Source organism: Podarcis raffonei, chromosome 8, assembly GCF_027172205.1.
Source record: "Podarcis raffonei isolate rPodRaf1 chromosome 8, rPodRaf1.pri, whole genome shotgun sequence".
Lineage (NCBI taxonomy): Eukaryota > Metazoa > Chordata > Lepidosauria > Squamata > Lacertidae > Podarcis > Podarcis raffonei.
This window is the reverse complement of record NC_070609.1, coordinates 7,003,301-7,019,199: the sequence shown is the minus strand read 5'-3', so window position 1 is coordinate 7,019,199 and position 15,899 is coordinate 7,003,301. Positions and strand designations below refer to the sequence as shown.

General features: G+C 46.4%; 1 protein-coding gene across 2 annotated transcripts; it reads left to right on the top strand.

Annotated features, from left to right (window-relative positions):
• The first annotated feature begins 276 nt into the window (after positions 1-276).
• On the top strand, positions 277-14,037 carry SIRT2 (sirtuin 2). 2 transcript variants are annotated; one of them, XM_053401857.1, is made up of 16 exons: positions 277-387; positions 507-580; positions 3,408-3,453; positions 4,391-4,507; positions 5,353-5,394; positions 6,645-6,751; positions 6,856-6,912; positions 8,297-8,365; positions 8,881-9,010; positions 9,837-9,896; positions 10,334-10,389; positions 11,511-11,587; positions 11,693-11,744; positions 12,256-12,323; positions 13,022-13,088; positions 13,252-14,037. In XM_053401857.1, exons 1-16 carry the CDS (start codon positions 372-374, stop codon positions 13,393-13,395), a joined length of 1,182 nt encoding a protein of 393 aa, XP_053257832.1. In that variant the 5' UTR covers positions 277-371; the 3' UTR covers positions 13,396-14,037. The 2 variants fall into 2 exon arrangements, with proteins under 2 accessions (XP_053257832.1, XP_053257833.1); XM_053401858.1 differs by lacking the exons at positions 277-387; positions 507-580 and adding an exon at positions 2,511-2,899.
• The last annotated feature ends 1,862 nt before the right edge of the window (positions 14,038-15,899 follow it).

Here is a 15,899-nt window from a genome sequence, read left to right as displayed (position 1 = left end):
AGCCATGTTGGCTCTCTCGCAAGGCACGTCGGGAGCGGTAGTTCCCATGGGCAGTTTCTCTTTCTCCCCTTTATTTTTAACCACCTATTCTTCACACAAGGACGCTACTTGAAGTTTGAAGACGCAAAAAAAGCAGTTTGAAGACGCAAAAAAAGCAATTCCCCCCCTCAGCGACCCATTTTTAACGTTACTTGCCGGCGCCGCAAGGCATGCCGGGATTCCCCCCTCTCGCTCCTCGGCGGCGACGGTTGAAAACAACACCAACCACCCTTTCCCGGTGCATGCTGGGAGCCTGGCTGGCGATTGGCTGCCGCGCCGCGGTGCCTCCTGGGGGTTGAAGTTCTCCTGTCAGGGGACCCGACAGCGGCTCCATGGACAGCCGGGAAGGTAGCCTGTTGTGAGGGGGTTTGTTGGGGAGCGGGAGACGGAGCCCCGCAGCGCTGAAGTAACCGCCGCCGCCTCCTCCTCCTCACACTCGCCCTTTGTTGTGTCTTTTCCTGTCACAGAGCCCGAAGCCGCCTCCGCTGCCGCCGGGGAGGACGAGGAAGAGGCCGAGGCCGAGAAGGGCCCTGCCTCGTCGGTGAGAAGCTGGCAAAGGAAAACGGAATTGGGTGGGAGGTGGGGTTCCCTCTCTCGTATCTCCCGTGGGGGGTGGTTGGGGGGGGAAAGGTGTGGTCTGACTCCTCCCCCCGGGCCTGCCAGGCAGAAGTTCAACAGGAAAAGCCTCTGCCCCTCCCCCCCTTCCTCCTGCCTTTGTTGTTTAGTCGTGTCCGACTCTTCGTGACCCCCTGGACCAGAGCACGCCAGGCCCTCCTGTCTTCCACTGCCTCCCGCAGCTTGGTCAAGCTCATGCTGGTAGCTTCGAGAACACTGTCCAGCCATCTCGTCCTCTGTCATCCCCTTCTCCTTGTGCCCTCCATCTTTCCCAACATCAGGGTCTTTTCCAGGGAGTCTTCTCTTCTCATGAGGTGGCCAAAGTCTTGGAGCCTCAGCTTCAGGATCTGTCCTTCCAGTGAGCACTCAGGGCTGATTTCCTTCAGAATGGACCGGTTTGATCTTCTTGCAGTCCATGGGACTCTCAAGAGTCTCCTCCAGCACCAGAATTCAAAAGCATCAATTCTTCGGCGATCAGCCTTCTTTAGGGTCCAGCTCTCACTTCCATACATCACTACTGGGAAAACCATAGCTTTAACTATACGGACCTTGGTTGGCAAGGTGATGTCTCTGCTTTTTAAGATGCTGTCTAGGTTTGTCATTGCTTTTCTCCCAAGAAGCATCCTCCTGCCTTGACCAAAGTCTATTTTTCGCCCTTCTCTTTTTGCACTTTCAAGTTGATCAAAAGAACCACGCATTTCTCAGGAGGCATTCAAAGGCAGCCCCATATCAGGAAGCTTTTAAATGTCTGACGTTTGGTTACGCCCAGAGCATAGCTGTCAACTTTTCCCTTTTCTTGCGAGGAATCCTATTCGGAATAAGATGTATCCTTATGAGCCTTTGCCCTCGGGTGGGAAAAAGTATTGCACCCGGGAAAGGGAAATGGGAGTCAACAGACACTCAAGGAATAGTTTTAGAGAAAAAGCTTTATTTCTCCATCCATGAACTGGTAGAAGGAGCAAGTGTGATAGATTCACAAAACAAGCACAAGTTCACAGCCATCTGCACAGAGTATATATTCCCCTTCCAGTTCCCTCCCCTTTCTCCTCCTCCTCTAGAGTCCTGCCTCATGAGTTCCCCTGAGCATGAACAGAAAGCTCCTGTCTTGGGACTCTTGTGGACTCTTGGCACCCTTCCCAGGAAAGGGGGATGAGAAGCCTTGCGGTTCAGCATGTCCAAGATGTTGCAACTGAATGAGATAAAAGTCAGTTCTCAGGCTTGCTTTGAACAGAGCCTATTCATTAGCTTTTTGAAGCTTTCTCGTGCTGATAAAAGTAACATTTTGCCTTTGCCACAGCATCTTGTGAGAAAGCAGAGGAAAACTTTAGCTGTGGATTTTTAGAAGACAGAAAAGGAATTTTGGACAGTTTTGAGGCCTAGGTGACTTCAGGCCTAGGTGGGGCACCTGTCCTCACCTCCTTAACTATGGCCCAGACTGGCTAGGGAAACCCAGCCAGATGGGTGTGGAGGGTATAAATAATAAAATTATTATTATTATTACTCATACAGTAGAATCGTAGAGTTGGAAGGGTCATCTTTTGACATGATTGAGGGTCACAGAGCCAGAGACTAACGTGGAGGATAAAATCATGATTTGGAATTATGAAAACATAAGACGTAGGACTATGATGTGGAAAACGCTTTGGAATTCAGACCGTAGGAAGTAAAAAAAATTTAAGATTACAGTTTGGAAGACAATTGGACTTTTTAATTTTTATTGGATTTAATTTGATATGACAAGTTAATTGGATGTTCTTATTGGAAAATTAATAAACACTTAAAAAAAAAGGAAGGGTTATCTAGGGTCATGCAAGGGAGGCCTTTTCCCACAGCTGGGCCAATGGTGAGCTGGTGAGCACCTGTCGGTTGATGGGACCGGCCACTCTGGGCGGCTCCCAACAGAATACTAAAAACACGATAAAACATTGAACATTAAAAACTTCCCTAAACAAACTTCCCTAAGAAAGAACTTGGTTTGATCCAGCACAACACTTTCTGCGTTATTTGATTCACATTTTAAGAATTATGTAGCGCAGATGGGTTATGCCTCGACTGTTAGAGATCCCAAGAAGGAACAACTGGTTTGTAAATTTAATATATGACATTGTAGAGGAAGGAATCAGAGAATCCTAAGAGTTGGAAGGTATCATCAAAGGTTCTCTAGTCCAACCCTCTGCAATGCAGGAATCTCAGCTAAAGCATCCATGGCAGATGGCCACCCAACCTCTGCCTAAAAACCTCCAAGGTAGGAGAATCCACATCCTCCCCGAGGGAGACCGTTCCAAGCCCTCTCTTCAGCGCTCGGTCAGAGCAAACGTCAGTTGGGGTTTCCAGCAGGTCACTGTTTGCTCTGATTCAGCTTTAAAGAGTGGGTATTCACGGGGAACGCTCCAGAGCGAAAAAGAAAAAAGAAAGCACTTGGACTCGGAGATTTAAAGCACAGAGAGGATCGTGCCCGGAAAGACTGGAGGAAAGGCAGGTGTGGATAAGTCCTCATAATTTCACCTTTGGGAATTTTAATTACTGTTAGGTGGCTGTGGCCACTGTGTTCTCTGTGTAGATCCATGGTGAAGAGATTTCATATGTCAGAAAGAAGTGAGCAAGTGAACTGTTAAGTGCCATGGAGGAGCAATAAGTAGTGAGGTTTAGTTATGCAATGGTAGATTAAGGTTAAACAGTAAAACAAACTTCACAGTAGCTTAGAAACAACCTTTTTCAACTTCATTCACCTTTCCTTCCTATTTTTTATACAGGATTCAGATTCTGACAACGAAGCCGGAGCTTCTGGTGAAACTGAAAGTAGGTGTCCCATTTGAGGGGCTCCTACGTATGGGTTTGGGCCTGTGCGGGTGGATGTTTACATCAGTGATGCAGTTGACTACAAAGTATACAAAATAAAGTCCACAGATACCTGCATAAATCTGAAAATGTACTGTCATTATGTCACCTTGACTTGTGTAATTTTCTGGCTAAGGATGCCAGTCTAACCCTACTTATCTGGGAGTAAGCCCCATTGATTTCAGTAGCACTTACATCTGAGTAGACTGGGCTAGGGTTGTGCTGTAATATCTATTTTTACTTAAGTACATGAGTTTTTCCTGTAGAACAGCCGGTGGTTCATTATTTTGACAACAGTTGCAGACTGGAAGCAATGTATTTTTAGGCACTTGGAATTTCAGCCGTCAGGTTAGCAGTGCACATTCCTTCCCATATCTGATAACTCATGAGTTAAATCAGCTACCAAGGAGACCCTTTCAAGTTCCTAAAAATCCTTCTGTATTTAAAGCTTTTTTTCAGAAAGGTGTGGGGCTGACCCTATGATTAAGCAATCATTGGGCAACCTTGGGCAGCAAGTTGGTCAGTTTTGTTTACTATTTTTACTACTTTTAAAATTTTGTCTTTGTCGCCAAAATGTTTTTTGTCAGTCTCTGGGTGGGGAAGCTGCAGTCTCACATCCATTATTGATCTTTTGTGTTGAAAAATGAAGCAGTTATTGGGAAGAACCAGTTTCTAACACAGGTCTTTCCCCTTGCCCCTCAGATTCCTACTACTGGTATCTCTTTCCGTCGTAATGAAAGGTTTAGTTCTGACTGGAGATCATTAGCAGTGCATAATAGCAGGCTTTTGAGCAACACAAACTTTTCTGCAGGCAAGATCTCATAATATAGTCCAGAGGTTCTGGACGTTTGAGATTCATTGTGTCTAACTTTATGGATCTCTCTCTTTCTCTTGCCAGTGGATTTTCTACGAAACCTCTTGTCCCGAACACTGGGCTTAGGCAGTGAGAAGCCTGAGAAGGTGCTGGATGAGCTGACGCTGGATGGTGTGAGCAGGTTCATGCTGTCTGAAAAATGTAAGCCAGCACTCCGTTTTCAGGTGGGCTTGGACCTGGGTGGAATTCTGGCAGCCTCTTGGTTTAACGCCCTTTGCCAAGCCACCAAAAAAACACTGAGATGAAGCAGTGCTAAGATAAAGCTGAAACAGACCTCTTTTAGAAAATTAATCTGGGCCAAAGCTCAGCCTTTTTTTCGTTTCTAAAGAGACTAATAATTTTTATATATTTCTTTATACCCCATCCTTTCCCTTACTCAAGGTGGCTTGCAGATAAAATCATAGAATTGTACAGTTGGAAAGAGGGACGCGGGTGGCGCTGTGAGTTGAACCACAGAGCCTAGGACTTGCGGATCAGAAGGTCGGCGGTTCGAATCCCCGCAACGGGGTGAGCTCCCGTTGCTCGGTCCCAGCTCCTGCCAACCTAGCAGTTCGAAAGCACATCACAGTGCAAGTAGATCAATAGGTACAGCTCCGGCGGGAAGGTAAACGGCGTTTCCATGCGCTGCTCTGGTTCTCCAGAAGCGGCTTAGTCCTGCTGGCCACATGACCTGGAAGCTGTACACTGGCTCCCTTGGCCAATAAAGTGAGATGAGCGCCGCAACCCCAGAGTTGGCCACAACTAGACCTAATGGTCAGGGGTCCCTTTACCTTACAGTTGGAAAAGACCTGAAGGGTCATTTAGTCCAACCCCCTGCAATGCAGGAATCTCAGCTAAAGCACCCACAACTGGTGTAAACCAGTTGAAACAAATAAAGACCAAAAGTAGGAGCCCACAGTGTTGCTACAGGGCTGGGGCTAAGTGTGAGACTGTTATCATCTAAACAATGGAGATTTAAAAAGCGCTTCCTTCTTTTTTTGTCGTAGGCAAGAAGGTAGTATGTATGGTGGGCGCAGGAATCTCAACTGGTGAGTTTCACAAGGGCTTTTTTGAGCATGCGCTTCTTTTATTATTTTTGGTTGTGTCAAAAGGAAGGAATAGAGCAGGCTGCGTTTCTGGCCAGCATGTAATGTGTGTATGTGTCAGAGGCCTCTCTAGTCACAACAGTGATATATAATCCCACCTATGGGGTCTCTGACACTTCTTAAATTGAAATGTTCATCTGTCTTTCCAGAGATGAGGGTCATCGTAGAATGAGTTGCCTTCTGCTGAGTCTGTTGGTTCACTTGCAGCCTAGTACCAGCTATCCAAGGTCTTAAGCAAAGGTCTTTTCCTGTCCTGACACCAGAGATTTGTTTTATAAACTAAGAGATGTGATTGGACCTGAAAGATTCTGCATGCATATCATGCGTTCTGCCACCGAGCCATGACTCCTCCCAGGATAAAGTAGCTAAAGGCTGCGCACCTAGCATGTGTATATTTTAAAACTCTGTAGTATTTAGGGTGGCTAAAGCTATTTGTCTGATGTCAAGGAATCATTACCCAGTATTGATAACCAAGTCTATTAAATTGGATCAGCACTTGATACAGATATCCCTCGCCTGAAATATCGTTTGTGACCAGTCTGGCCTCTTTTTAAGCTGCCTGCTTTAAAAGCCTTCCAGGCAGTTTCCTGATCTTCCCTGCCAATGTGCACCTATCAGGGAAGAATCAGGTGTATTCAAGGGCAATGCTGAAACCCAACAGGTCTGTTGATTGTCCCCTGTGAGATGTGCACACATTGAAACCTGTCTCAGAACCCTCTGTATCACGAGGAATTTTCTTGACAGACAAGTCAATGTAGAAAGTGTCCTTCATGGTGATTTTTTCAAAATAATTGGCTTAGGTCATACTCTATTATTAAGCTGGACTGATCTAGCAGGGCTCTTTTTTTGTTCTCTGTTTGAATCATAGAATCAAAGGGTTGGAAGGGACCCCGAGGGCCAACCCCCTGCAGTGCAAAAAATCTTCTGCCCACTGTGAGGCTCAAACTCACGGCCCCAAGATTAAGAGTCTCTTGCTCTAACAACTGAACTATCCATAGTTTCTTCTTCCATTCTTCTGTTGTACTGGGGTTGAAACCAATAAAGCAGCAAACACACTTCCCAGCTTAACTAATGCTGGTGTCAATACATGCACACATCAGATGAATCTTAACTGGGGCCGGTGGGTAGGGCAAGTCTCTGGTAGGATTTTCCAGCTACTGAATTTCTTAATATTGTGACATGGTGCCTCTCAGCTGCAGGGATACCTGATTTCCGCTCACCAGGCACGGGGCTCTACGCCAACTTGCAGCAGTACAACCTGCCGTACCCTGAAGCCATCTTTGAGATCAGCTATTTCAAGGTACCACACTTAGCCATCTGCCTGCAAGCTGGCATCAGCTGAAAACACCACGTTTTATCATTTTCTCTTTGTGCGACTGATTGTGTTTCTCTGCCTTGATTTAGCAACACCCGGAGCCATTCTTTGCCTTGGCCCGAGAACTGTACCCAGGGCAATTCAAGGTAAGCTTTCTTTTGCATTGTCCCTAATTTAGAGTTAAAACATGGCTCAGGGAGAGGGGATTGGATATCATATGTTTTGGGAGGGTTTGCGGTTAGGGAGGTCAGGACTCCCAGGTTCTGTCCCCAGATTTCAGCCAGGACTGTAACTTCTAACTTGTTTGTGGATTTCCTTGATGTTTTAAAGTCTCATGGGATGTTTGAGACATTTTGATTTTTTTCAGCAATTCCCTTTTAACTGTTGAGGGAAGTGTTCACTTCTTTTGGACTTGGTGCCATGGATTTAAAGAAGGGAAAGCTATATGTCTCCTCCTCATTTTCAGCACAGCATATGTAGGAGGCAGCTTTGTGTCAAAGCCATGTATACCTGTTTGCAGCTCTGGTTTGTGGAGCAAGATGGGAGCTGGATTTCTCCAGGGTTTTCTTCCCAGTTCAAATGAGTTGAGGGGATGTGGATCTTGAATCCAGAAGAGGGCTCCTGTTGGTGGGAAGAGGCCTGGAATTCTGGGTCTCTATTTCCTCTCTCTGATTAATCCTTGTTCCCTGCTTTGCAGTACTAGCTCTTGGTTTGGGGAGTGGAGGACCCCTCTCTCTGAGCCCCCACACCCCTACATCTATAAGGCACTGCTGCCCATTTGCCCATAACCTCTGGGCTTCGTAGGGATAGCACAGGGGAAGTGAAGAATGTTGCCCCATTTGCTTTCTCTAATAATAATAATAAATAAATTTTATTTATACCCCGCCCTCCCCAGCCAAGACCGGGCTCAGGGCAACTAACACCAGGTATAAAACAATTGATTAAAATACAACTTAAAAACAAGATTAAAATACAACATTAAAATGCAGCCTCATTTCAGTAGAAACTCAAATCGAAAACTTTTTGGGGATGAAAACGTCAAATCTTCACCAAGGCCAACTATCCAGACTGGTCCTTCTGGGCAAGAAAAAAGCCAGGGAAGTCCCCAAATAGGAGTTCCATCACAGAAGGAGAAAGAAAAAAAGGAAAGAGGGGAAGGGGATCAAGTTGATTCCAAGCCAAAGGCCAGGTGGAACAACTCTGTCTTACAGGCCCTGAGGAAAGAAATCAGATCCTGCAGGGCCCTGGTCTCATAAGGCAGAGCGTTCCACTAGGCCGGAGCCAGTGTTGAAAAGGCCCTGGTTCTGGTTGAGGCTAATAAAATGCTAATTGCATGCAAATAGGCAGCAACAGGAAAGAGCAGGAGCAGCAGGACCAGGAAGCTCTAGAGAATAGCAGTGTGGCCCTTGCAGGAGTGCCCAGCAATGCCTACCCTGTTGCCAGCCTTGTTCCTTGAGTTCCAGTAAACCACCGCCTACCACATCTGTTTCCAAGAATAGTGGCTTAGCCTGGGGCTCTGCTCTTTTTCAGCCCACGGTCTGCCACTACTTCATGCGCCTCCTGAAGGAGAAAGGGATGCTGTTGCGCTGCTACACACAGGTGGGTAAAACCAACCTTCTGGTGGATCACAAAAGAGGGCAAGTGAATCTTTCAGCCTAGAGGACTTAGGGTTTTTTATTTAAAAATGTTGGGAACATCTGGTGAGCCTGGTGGTATTGCTCTGCAGGCCAACCCTGCTTCCAGAAGTCACTCTAGATGGCCAGCATCCCAGAACTCATTGGAAGCAGAGTTGACCACCAGCCCTGTAGCCATTCCTGGTTCTTTCTTCATTGCGTGGCATACAAATAGTAAAAATGCTTCAGCAGGAAGGATATGCAGCCCCAATGCCAGAACCACTTGTCTCAGTCAGTAGTTTGACCTCTGTTCCCATGGGCATCGCAGTTCTTTGCCCTATTACAGAGCAGGAGTCTTTGACACATGAGGAGCATCTCTTAGAATTGTGCTCCTTGTTGCTCGCTGCCCCTAGTCAACTTTAGCTCTTATGTGGGCAGCCATTTGGGCTTAGAGAATTTCTCCCGTTCACTTGTCCTGGACACTTTCTCTGTCCTACTCAGAACATAGACACCTTGGAGCGGGTGGCTGGCCTGGATCAGGATGACCTCGTGGAAGCTCACGGCACCTTCTTCACTTCCCACTGCATCCATTCCGGCTGCAAAAAGGCATACACCCTGGAGTGGATGAAAGGTGATGCTTCATAGTGTGTGTGTGTGTGTGTGTGTGTGTGTGTGTTGCAGGGCAGGGGGTGGGCAATCATGGGGTCCTAGAGGGAGGACTGAAGGGGTATACAATAGAAAGAGAACTTCCTTTGGGGAAATCCTGCCGAATCTCTTGGACGTGACTTTGATACCTTTTGGTAGAGAGGAAGCAACATGTGATAGGTTGCCACTTCTTGGTGGTGAGATAACCGTGGTTTCCATACTGTGTGAATGCCTCTGCTGAAGGAGCCACTGCTGCCTGTGATTTCAGTGTGTCAACTCCGTCACCCAAGGTATAAAAGAGTAGCTGCTTGTTTGCCCAGTAAGGAGGCAAGTGTGGGTGTGTCAGAAAATGTGCTTACTGCCCGTGGGCTGCGTTCAGTTACATTTTCTAGCATTACAGACCTCTCCTGGTATGTCCCACAGAGGACCTTACAGTCTTCAAACAAAAACATCTTGGAGGTTAGGCTGGCCTCAACCAGAGCCAGGGCTTTTTTGGCCGTGGCCCCGATCTGGTGGAACGCTCTGTCACAAGAGACTAGGGCCCTGCGGGACTTGACATCTTTCTGCAGGGCCTGCAAGACAGAGCTGTTCCACCAGGCCTTTGGCCAGGGCACAGCCTGACTCCCTCCTTTGCCAATCCTCACAGAACTCTAGCCCAGTGGTTGCCATTAATCTGATTTGAATTGATTTTATAATGAAATGATTTTAGTATATTGTATCATTTTACTGTTGTTAGCCACTCTGAGCCCAGCTTCGGCTGGGGAGGGCGGGATATAAATAAAAATTTATTATTATTGTCTGTTTCCTTTCAGAAAAGATATTCTCATCTCTCATTCCAAAGTGTGAGAAATGTCAAAGTGTTGTGAAGCCAGGTGAGTTTATCTTCTGAAAGGTCCCATCCCAAGTCCCCTCCCCGCAACACATCTCAAAATCCTTTGTTGTAGATTTGATTCAAACACAAGGGCAGAGGGGTTAGAAATTTGCTGCAGCTGTTTTTTGTTTCTAATGAAAACTGAGATTATCTTTTTTTTAAAAAAGAATATTTATTAAGTTTTCCAATTTTTTAAACAAACAAACAAACAAAACAAACAGAAACATTAAACAAAGGCATAAATTTCATAAACCGTACTTTTAAATAACACATTTCTCAGACCTCCTCGTACTTCTCCTTCTTGGATCCCAATTAAGATTATTTGTTCAGCAAATCCTTCATTTAAAGGAAAACTGAGATTATCAAGGAGCTGCAGTCTATTCTCTCACAGAATCTCTCCACTCATGCAGTCCTGACTTTCCCCCCTTCTCTACTCAGATATCGTGTTCTTTGGGGAGAACCTGCCCTCTCGTTTCTTCTCTCTGATGCAGTCAGTAAGTGTCCTGGTTGCTTTTCCCTCACAGTCAGGATTCCTGTAGCCCCATATTCACAGGTCTGCAAAGCCCCATGACCTCCGGATCCTTACGTTAACTGCTGAAATTTGCACAAATGCACTAGGTATTGAATCGGTGGTAAATTTTGTGGCTTTTTTAATGTATTTTGATTGGGTTATGTCAGTTTACTATGTTGTAAGCCTCCCAGGGTTTATGTAAAGAAGGAACGTGGATTTTTTAAAAAGAAGTGTTGACCAGAAATGGGAGCACAGCTCACCTTGTGAATGTGCAGAGCAGCTTCAGAACTGCACCCCTCCATAATTCGCATGGGGGAGGCCTGCAGCAGAGAGCTGCACAGTCACCTGCTCAGTCACTTTGGAGTGAGAGGAGAGTCAGTGATCTCAGTGGTTGGAGTCCCCTTAGTGACTACCCCTGGAAACATTGTCCTTGCTCTCAGCTGGATCTCCGTGAATCTGTCACAGAGCCAAATCTGTAGGCTGTGTAATGCTATGATAGGCCTACTATATCATTCTAGATGGCTGGGATTAGTAAAACATTTATCAAGGGGTAGGGAAAATGGAAACAGCAGATTGGGCTATAAATAGGTACAAAAGAGAAGTCTTCGTGGAGGGGGTTAAGGAAAACCCTGCACCAAAGAAGCTTGAGAGGAATTAATGCATTCAGAGCAGCCCTGTAAATAGGTTATAACCAACTCTTACATTGTTCACTGTGGGCTTGTTAGCTCAGCACACTTCAGTTTGTGGCCAGAAATCACTCTGTGTGCAGCACGCCAGCATTTAATGCTCATGCATTCCAGGAGTCTGTGGTTTTCTTCTCTGCTGAAGAGCTGCAATTGCTTACACCCTCATGGGCTTTGAACCACAGAATTCTCCCGTGAACTGTAATGAATGTAACTATGTTCGAATCATGTGGCTTGTCTAGCCCAGCCAGTAGATGATAACTGGGTTCAGGGCAATGCACCCAAAGGGTGCAAATAGCCTCTATGGTTTTGGAGAGGAGAGGGGAGGTACTGAAACATAGCTAGGGAGCCTGTGGCGGTATTTCTGTGGTGCTCACAATCCTTCACAGCAGCCCCCCCTCTCCTTCCCTCCCGCTTGCAGGATTTCCGTAACGTGGACTTGCTTATTATCATGGGCACCTCCCTGCAGGTCCAGCCCTTTGCCTCTCTCGTCAGCAGGTAGGTGAACTTCTGCCATGTAGGCACTGTGGCTGAGGGGTGACTATTGCTTGTTAAAGCAACACTACCATAGCCATTTTTTCCTTTTTCCTTTCTCCTTTCAAGGGTACCAACAAACACACCGCGGCTCCTGATCAATAAGGAGAAGACTGGAGAGGTAAGATCAGGTGTGGTACAGACTATAGCCCTCTGTGATTTGGTATTCTGGGTTGAAAAGCTTCTCAGGTACTGGAATAATTGCTTTTGTTACTGTAATTGGAGCAGGGAGAACATTTTCCTGACATCATCATCTACTCTGCTCTCATTAGGAATGGTGGGACACACAAGCAAGGTTTAGAGGCTGTGGTTTTAATGACTTCAACACTCTGTGCAAATCCAGTTTCCAGTAATGGTTATTTTCATAGTTGAGTGCTAATGGGGACCTTGTTTACAGTTGCACAAAAACTTGCCCAAGATATCAACAACAACTTAGTCTCTTGAGCAAGTGATATATAGGGGCAGAATTGGAGCCTTCCATGAAGACAGTTAACTTTAAGACTTAATCAGTGTGATGATACTGATAAGGACAGTGAAGAATCCATGAAACAGTCATTCCCTCTCCCTCCCAGTGATAGGTACCATCTTGGAGCCATTGAGAGACTCTCTTTATGCTTTCTGTCTCTTTGCAGAGTGATCCTTTCATGTCCCTGATGGGCTACGGCTGTGGAATGGACTTTGATTCAGAGAAGGCATACAGGCACGTGACCTTTGGGACTGGGCTGGGAACAGAAGTTGAGCCAATGATGCTACCACTGGATGGTGGGGGCCCGGGGTGTTTAATGGTGTGGTGCTCAGAACAGAGCAGTTAGTAAAGTGGAGGCTCTTGGGCAAGAGGACATGGTGTTTGGGTTGTACCCTCTCTTGAATCTGCACTGTTAACGCTTTGTGTGTGAGTACAGTAGCCTAGAAGCACAGATGGTGGCCACTCTCTCTTTGACTCCTTCCCAGTGAGAGCCAGTGTGGTGCAGTGGTTAAGAGCGGTAGACTCGTAATCTGGTGAACCGGGTTCGCGTCTCCGCTCCTCCACATGCAGCTGCCGGGTGACCTTGGGCTAGTCACACTCCTTTGAAATCTCTCAGCCTAACTCACCTCACAGAGTGTTGGTTGTGGGGGAGGAAGGGAAAGGAGATTGTTAGCCGCTTTGAGACTCCTTCGGGTAGTGATAAAGCAGGATATCAAATCCAAACTCCTCCTCCTCCTCCTCTTCTTCTTCTTCTTCTTCTTCTTCTTCTTCTTCTTCTTCTTCCCTTCCATCTGTAATTTTGGGATGATAACACTGACCTTGCAAGGAACCCCGAAAGAATGTACGTGAATTGTTTTGAGTGTTTAGAGAGCACTGTATGTTGTTCACTAAAGCATAATTCTTTTGTGTGGGTCTCCCATCTTCTCTTGTAGGGATGTTGCCTGGCTTGGAGACTGTGACGAGGGCTGCCTGGCTTTGGCCGAGCTGCTGGGATGGAAGGTACCTATCCTGTTAAGGGGCCGCTGGGGTGCAGCCCAGCTCAAACATAAACAGGTTGCATTTGGGTTTTGTCTCATCTCCTACCTAGACTTGCCATCCTTATAGCAGCTCCATTCTACCTTGTCTCTCAGTGAGATTCCCAGCTTGATTTCTTTTCTTTCAGACGGAGCTGGAGGAACTGGTGAAAAAGGAGCACGCTGCCATAGATGCCAAGTCGGGCGGGGCAAGTGCCTCCCACCCTCTAACCAAGGAGCAGAAGGAAAAGCCATCCCCAAAGGAGGAAAAGCCTCCTGACAGCAAAGAGTGAAGAGGTTTGACAGGACAGGAGGGACGTTTGCTGTGGAGGAATTAAAAATCAACGTGGCCACAGGCTGAGTGATCCTTGTGGCTTGTTGACTTGCCTGACTTGACTTCTGTAAGCCCGGGATCAACAGAAATATTCTTGGGAGATAATGAAGTGGGGAATCCAAGCTGGGTTGTGGAATGGAAGTGAAGAGATGCCCAGGTAGCAACGCACAAAGTCTTTCTGCTGACTTTGGGGGTGTTTGATTGAAGCCCTAAATTGCTGGAATCATGAGCAAGAAGGTGGATTCTTGAATTAGCAATATTAATATTTATTTGGGGTTGAGTTCCATTCATTTATGTTTCATTTATTAACTTCCAACTGACCTGTGCTATGTCTGAAGGCCAATGGAGGGAGTGATGAACAAAACCAGCCTTGGTCTTAATTATGCCCTCTCGCTCTTTTTCCTGGAGAACAGGTTCTTTCTTTGGCACCAGCGTGGCCAAGAAAGGCAGTTGGGGAGAGTGGTTGTCCCGAGGGGGTTATCTGATAACCCTCTTGACCTCTGGAAGGTTGCAATTTTGCAAGAGTACTTTTAAGCTTTGCCTTGATTGTTTTGCATTAAGCTATTATAAGTGGCAATTAAATTCTAGCACCTTGATCTAAGGACAGGATATTGTGTCTCTTTGCTCCTCTCCTTCAAGCACTTCCTCGCATGCAGGGCCTTTTCTGGTTGGGCTGTTGGATTGTCAGTGTCTTTGGTTGCTTTTTATTATATAACCTTTCCAAAAGAAAATCGGAGTAGGTCTCAGCAGATTAAAAAACAAATATTAAATTGCCCATTTAAAATTGGATTAAAATAAGATAATGTCTGGGTGATGTTAAAAAAAACCACCCTAGCCCTTTACAGGACCCCAGAAGCCAGCCCATAATTTCCAAAAGATGCTTGAGTTTCCAGGAATCCTTATGGAGAAAATTCCCTTTTCCTACTGGACAGCCTTGGCACAGATGGTAACAAAGGTGCTTATTGGCATAGACCCCATTATCGCTGTTTATTTGTACGCCACCTTTCCATAGCAGACCATACTCCAGGCGACTCACCACACCATAAGGTTTACATAATTTGCTTAGTTACGGGACATAACAAAATTTAGATAGTCACAAACAATAAGCTAATGAAAACATCTTGTGTTAGTAAATATAAAGTAGTATTACAGTGGCAATTCTTAATAAGGTCCAGCAATAAAAATTCAAGAACATAATCCAGATAACGGCAAAAATAATTCATCTTGAAAACAAAACCTTGGTCCCAGCAGTAGCCCCTGAACAAGGCTCCACCCTGACAGTCTCTAGGCATCGTGAGCAGCAAAAGCAGCAGCTTTTGTGGCTGGAGTCAAGTCAGGGGCTCTGCCCTCCCAGGCCAGGTGGAAATAGGCCAGGCAAGACAGGGAGCAGGGTTTGCAGGACTCGCAATGAGGTGCTGAATGAGCCAGAGGCTACTTCCATTGTCAGATGCCTTGTGCTATGCTGCAGCTTCATAAATCCTTTCTGGGTGGAGATGTAAGGTAAAGGTAAAGGGACCCCTGACCATTAGTTCCAGTCGTGGCCTACTCTGGGGTTGCGGCGCTCATCTCGCTTTATTGGCCGAGGGAGCTGGCGTACAGCTTCCGGGTCATGTGGCCAGCAGGACTAAGCCGTTTCTGGAGAACCAGAGCAGCGCACAGAAATGTCGTTTACCTTCCCGCCGGAGCGGTACCTATTTATCTACTTGCACTTTGACGTTCTTTCGAACTGCTAGGTTGGCAGGAGCTCACCCCATCGCAGGGATTCGAACCGCCGACTTTCTGATTGGCAAGCCCAAGAGGCTCAGTGGGTTAGACCACAGCGCCACCCGCATCCCATGGGTGGAGATGTATCCTTGATTAAATAGCTCCCCCTACAGTGAAGGTGGGAACATCCTTGCAGTGTTAAGGATCCGTGTGAGAACCTCCTTGAAAGACACCTGTGATTTATTTGCAAGAAGATCCAAATGGGCTTACATTTGAAATCCTAAATTGAGCAACAAAGACAGTAACATATCAGAGTAAGACCACCCAACGAAACCATTAAAATGAGAGTCGGCACAAAGCAACACAATTGGGGGGGGGGGGGGAGTGTTTAGAATCATTCAGTATAGGCGAAACTGCCACAATAAAAGGAGCTTAGGAACAACTATGTTTGCGGCTCTCTGGGGAGAGACTTGCGGAGTCCAGGTGCCGCAATGCTGAAAGGGTCCAGTCCTGTGTCTCCAATCAACTGCGGTACCTGCAAAGGTGGTGGAAAACTGAGCAGGGCATCTGATGTTGACGGCAGGTGGTGGGCTTGCATGTTCAGGTGGGAGGGGGCAGCCCTTGAACTACTCTCCTTCCAAAACATTTAAGGAATCGATTTAGAACTTCCAATACCTTGTTCTCAGGATTATAGTCCCTGTTTTTTTCTGATCTGTCATGGGAATCCACTCACATTCACAAATCCTACAGCGACGTTTA

Bases quoted from the DNA above. Each gene is read 5' to 3' on its own strand.
- SIRT2 (XM_053401857.1), top strand. The intron at 581-3,407 runs GTGAGAAGCTGG...TTTTTTATACAG, and splicing joins AGAAGGGCCCTGCCTCGTCG to GATTCAGATTCTGACAACGA. The intron at 9,897-10,333 runs GTGAGTTTATCT...TTCTCTACTCAG, and splicing joins TCAAAGTGTTGTGAAGCCAG to ATATCGTGTTCTTTGGGGAG.